This window comes from Penaeus vannamei, chromosome 3 (assembly GCF_042767895.1).
Source record: "Penaeus vannamei isolate JL-2024 chromosome 3, ASM4276789v1, whole genome shotgun sequence".
NCBI classification, from domain to species: domain Eukaryota; kingdom Metazoa; phylum Arthropoda; class Malacostraca; order Decapoda; family Penaeidae; genus Penaeus; species Penaeus vannamei.
The window spans coordinates 1,889,618-1,894,617 of NC_091551.1; the positions used below are offsets into that span (position 1 = coordinate 1,889,618).

Below are 5,000 nucleotides of genomic sequence, written 5' to 3' on the forward strand. Positions count from 1 at the left end.
AAATGATATTAACAATAATGAAATTCCAGTAATGATGGTAATTTGATGATAATTATATTGATAATGATAAAAAAGCAGTAATGATGGTAATTTGATGATAATCATATTGACAATGATGAAAAAAGCAATAATGATGGTGATTTGATGATAATTATATTAATAATGATGAAAAAAGCAGTAATTATGGTAATTTCATGATAATTATATTAATAATGATGAAAAAATAGTAAAATTACTGTAATCATGGTAATTTGATAATACTGATGTTCACAGTAATAAAAAAGACATAGTAAAACTGCAATATTGATATTAACAATAATGAAAAAAGATCATGCTAGTAGTTTGATAATAATGATATCAATAATGATGAAAACAAGACATAGTAATAATTGAAACCATGATGATAGTTTGATAATAATGATATTTTACGATAATAAAAATAAGATATAGAAAAAAATAAGAATAATGACGGTAATGTCTCTACTGATGATTTTAAAGAGGATAATAACAACAACAGCAACAATAACAATAACAACAGCAACAACAACAATAACAACAGCAACAATAACAATAACAACAGCAACAATAACAATAACAACAGCAACAATAACAATAACAACAGCAACAATAACAATAACAACAACAACAGCAACAATAACAATAGCAACAGCAACAATAACAATAACAACAGCAACAATAACAACATCAACAATAACAATAACAACAGCAACAACAACAACAACAGCATCAACAATAACAACGTCAACAATAACGACAGCAATAACAGCAACTGCAACAACAACATCAACAATAACAACAGCAACAATAACAACAACATCAACAATAACAATAACAACAGCAACAATAACAACATCAATACTAACAATAACAGCAAGAAAAACAATAACAACAACAATAACAAAAACAACACCAACAATGACAACAACATCGACCATAACAATAACAACAGCAACAATAACAATAACAACAGCAACAATAACAACAGCAACAATAACAATAACAACAGCAACAAAAACAACAACAACAACAACAGCAACAATAACAATAACAACAGCAACAATGACAATAACAATAACAGCAACAACAACATTAACAACAGCAACAATAACAACTACAACAGTAGCAACAACAATAACAACAGCAACAACAGTAACAACAGTAACAACAAGAACAATAACAACAGCAACAATAACAATAACAACAGCAACAACAACAACAACAGCAATAACAAATAACAACAGCAATAACAATAACAACAGCAATAACAATAACAACAGCAATAACAATAACAACAGCAATAACAATAACAACAGCAATAACAATAACAACAGCAATAACAATAACAACAGCAATAACAATAACAACAATAACAATAACAACAATAACAATAACAATAACATCAGCAACAATAACAATAACAACGGCAACAATAACAACAATAACAATAACAACAATAACAACAGCAACAATAACAATAACAACAGCAAAAATAACAATAACAACACCAACAATAACAATAACAACAGCAACAATAACAATAACAACAGCAACAATAACAATAACAACAGCAACAATAACAATAACAACAGCAACAATAACAATAACAACAGCAAAAATAACAATAACAACAGCAACAATAACAATAACAACAGCAACAATAACAATAACAACAGCAACAGTAACAATAACAACAGCAACAATAACAATAACAACAGCAACAAAAACAATAACAACAGCAACAATAACAATAACAACAACAACAATAACAATAACAACAGTAACAATAACAATAACAACAGCAACAATATCAATAACAACAGCAACAATAACAATAACAACAGCAACAATGCCAATAACAACAGCAACAATAACAATAACATCAGCAACAATAACAATAACAACGGCAACAATAACAACAATAACAATAACAACAATAACAACAGCAACAATAACAATAACAACAGCAACAATAACAATAACAACAGCAACAATAACAATAACAACAGCAAAAATAACAATAACAACAGCAACAATAACAATAATAAATATGCTGAGGATAATCATGGGATGTTGACAAGACAAATAACACCATAACAGCCGCCAATCATCTCCGTTCATGTTATGCTTTGTAACAGTGACAGACATGTTCACAACAGGGATGCTGATCGGAGAGAAAACTCTTTGCCTACCGTCGCTTTGTATTTGGAGTTTTAGGAATCATTATGATCACACACTCACAAATATGTATATATATATATATATATATATATATATATATATATATATATATATATATATATATATGAATATATATATACATGCAATGAAAAACACAATACCGTGTTGATAATATGGAAGAAAAACCCACAATGCACAAACTAGATTTATTTATCATCAATAAATCTAGTTTGTGCATTGTGGGTTTTTCTTCCATGTATATACATATATATGTATATATGTATATATATATATATATATATATATATATATATATATATATATATATATATATATATATATATACATATATATATATATATATATATATATATATATATATATATATATATATATGTCTGTATATACATATGAATATATATATATATATATATATATATATATATATATATATATATATATATATATATATATATATATATATTATATATATATACACATATATATATATATATATATATATATATATATATATATATATATATATACACATACATATACACACACGTCTAGACACACACATATATATAAATACACATACAAAACAACTACACACACACACACATACAACCTCCCCATCTAAGAAACAAAGGCTCCTTTGGCCAAAAACTCACAACTCCTTGACGAGCATCTCCGCCGGGGGTCAGAGGCGAGCGAGGACAGCCAAAGATCGCGACGCCAAACAGAGGGACCGCCGCCTCTATCTCGGCGATAAGATAGGGCTTATCGCGCGCAAGAATTTGAAGGTAAAGAGATAAAAAAAAAAGGAAGAAAAAAAAAAGAGTGTGAGTGGATGTAGCTGATAAATGTTTTTTTGTTTTTTTAACTGAATGTAACGGAAATATTTTGTGTTGAAGTTATTGTTATCGGTTCTTTTAGGGAAAATCATTTAATAATTCAATTGTTATAAGGAAAAGGACAAAGAAATAACGTTGCTAATGATGATTTATTGTATTGATTATAATGAAAAAACGTGGCATGTTAATAATAATAGCAGTAGTCATAGTAATAATAGAAATGATGATATTGATGATTTTGATACTGATGATGATAATAATAATAAAGATAATGATAATGATGATGATGATATATAGAAAAAAGGATAATAGTAATGATGTTTGTAATAATAACAATAATGATAATAATAACAATAATGATAGTAATTATAATAATGATGACTGACAATAACAATAATGATAATAGCAATAATACTAAGGATAATAATACCAACAACAATAGTAACACATAAAAAAGAAACATCAAAAACAATGACAACGATATAACAACGACAAAGCAAAATAACATATCTAAAATCACCATAACTTAAATGAAGATAACAACACCAACAATAATAATAAAAAGGATTTCCCGCGCTCTCTCACCCGCCCAAAGTGTGGAGTGACAGCGGTCTCAGGTTAAGCCATTCAAGAGCCTGTAAGCCGTTATAAGTGATATGAAATTGGGGATTGAATTCTCCTCTCGCTCCGCCAACACCACTCCATTCCGCTCTCATTTGTCTGTTGGGTGACGAGAGTATCGATAATTTTTTTTTTAAAGCTAGGTGTGGAATTGGATTAAAACCGTTGGTGTGGAGGATGAAATATTAATGGAAATTAGGCACAGGTGTGTATTTTGGAGTTTTGGAAAGCCTTTCAGAGCGGAATAACTTCATTCTTAATCTAATCATCATTATCATATTTAAATTTTATTTTAGCGGCGTTGTTGGTGCATTTGCTTCATTAATTATGGTTAGAACAATATTCATTTTGTGTTCAAAAATTAATATCAGTTTTAATAGAATCTCTGTTGTGATCCTCTTGCTGGTCAACTTGTTAAAAAATCTATTTGACCTGTTTTTGTAGTCCATTTTATGCTAATTAAATCCATAAAGAGTACTCATCATTCGTACACATATTTACGATGGAAAAAATAACAATCAGTTCAAAGATTTGACATTACCATCTTTCTTGACAGATGATTAACCACAGGGACAAGCACGTTGACCTCAGCCCTTGACCCAGCGGAACGTATCCTCCGTCCCGCCACTTCTCTCCTGACCGGGATATTAAGATAGACGTAGACCCTCTCTCTATGAATGAATCCATGTATGAACCAGGTCAACTTAAGGCAACGTACAGCCATAAAATAAATAGTCTAACACGACTTGACATTGCTCATGTTTCCTGTGACGGGTCAGTCCTGGAAGATGGCAGAGCTGGGTGCGGAGTCATCATCACACAGTTCACTGGGAGCGGAGTGGTCACCACAAGCACTGGGATGAGACTGAATAATCACACATCATCAACACAAGCTGAACTATGGGCAATACTGACGACGCTTAAACAGACTGAAATCATTAATAAGGATTCATACTTCTTTGTGGACAGCAGGGGAGCACTGGACTCACTTAACGGCAAGAACCCTGTGTTTGACCACATAGTTGGCGAGTGTCGTTTGATAGCTCATAGGTTGCGAGGTCAGGGGCGTGTGATTGCATTTGTGTGGATCCCTTCGCATGTAGGTGTCACCTTCAATGAAGCTGTTGATGAGATCGCCAAGGGGGCGACCAGGAAGCATGAGGTAGACACTCACTGCACGCGGACTCTTAAACAGGCAAAGAGCAATATCAAGAGGACACAGTTAGACTATGACGAGGCCAGGAAGGGCGAAGCGATTAGGAAAAGCGATACTCTGAGACACTACATGCATCTAGCGACGAACACAGACTTTGCTTATGGGAA

At 31.2% G+C, this 5,000-nt stretch overlaps 1 protein-coding gene across 2 annotated transcripts in view; it reads right to left on the reverse strand.

The window, feature by feature from the left end:
* The window catches only part of LOC113804948 (phosphatidylinositol transfer protein beta isoform), a 20,581-nt gene extending 17,587 nt beyond the window's left edge, over nt 1–2,994 (reverse strand). For both annotated transcript variants that reach the window (XM_070139621.1, XM_070139622.1), the window contains exon 1: nt 2,874–2,994. In XM_070139621.1, the coding sequence (XP_069995722.1) occupies nt 2,874–2,890 (17 nt within the window). In that variant the 5' untranslated portion in view covers nt 2,891–2,994. The remainder of the gene's footprint in view (nt 1–2,873) is intronic.
* Between the last annotated feature and the right edge of the window lie 2,006 nt (nt 2,995–5,000).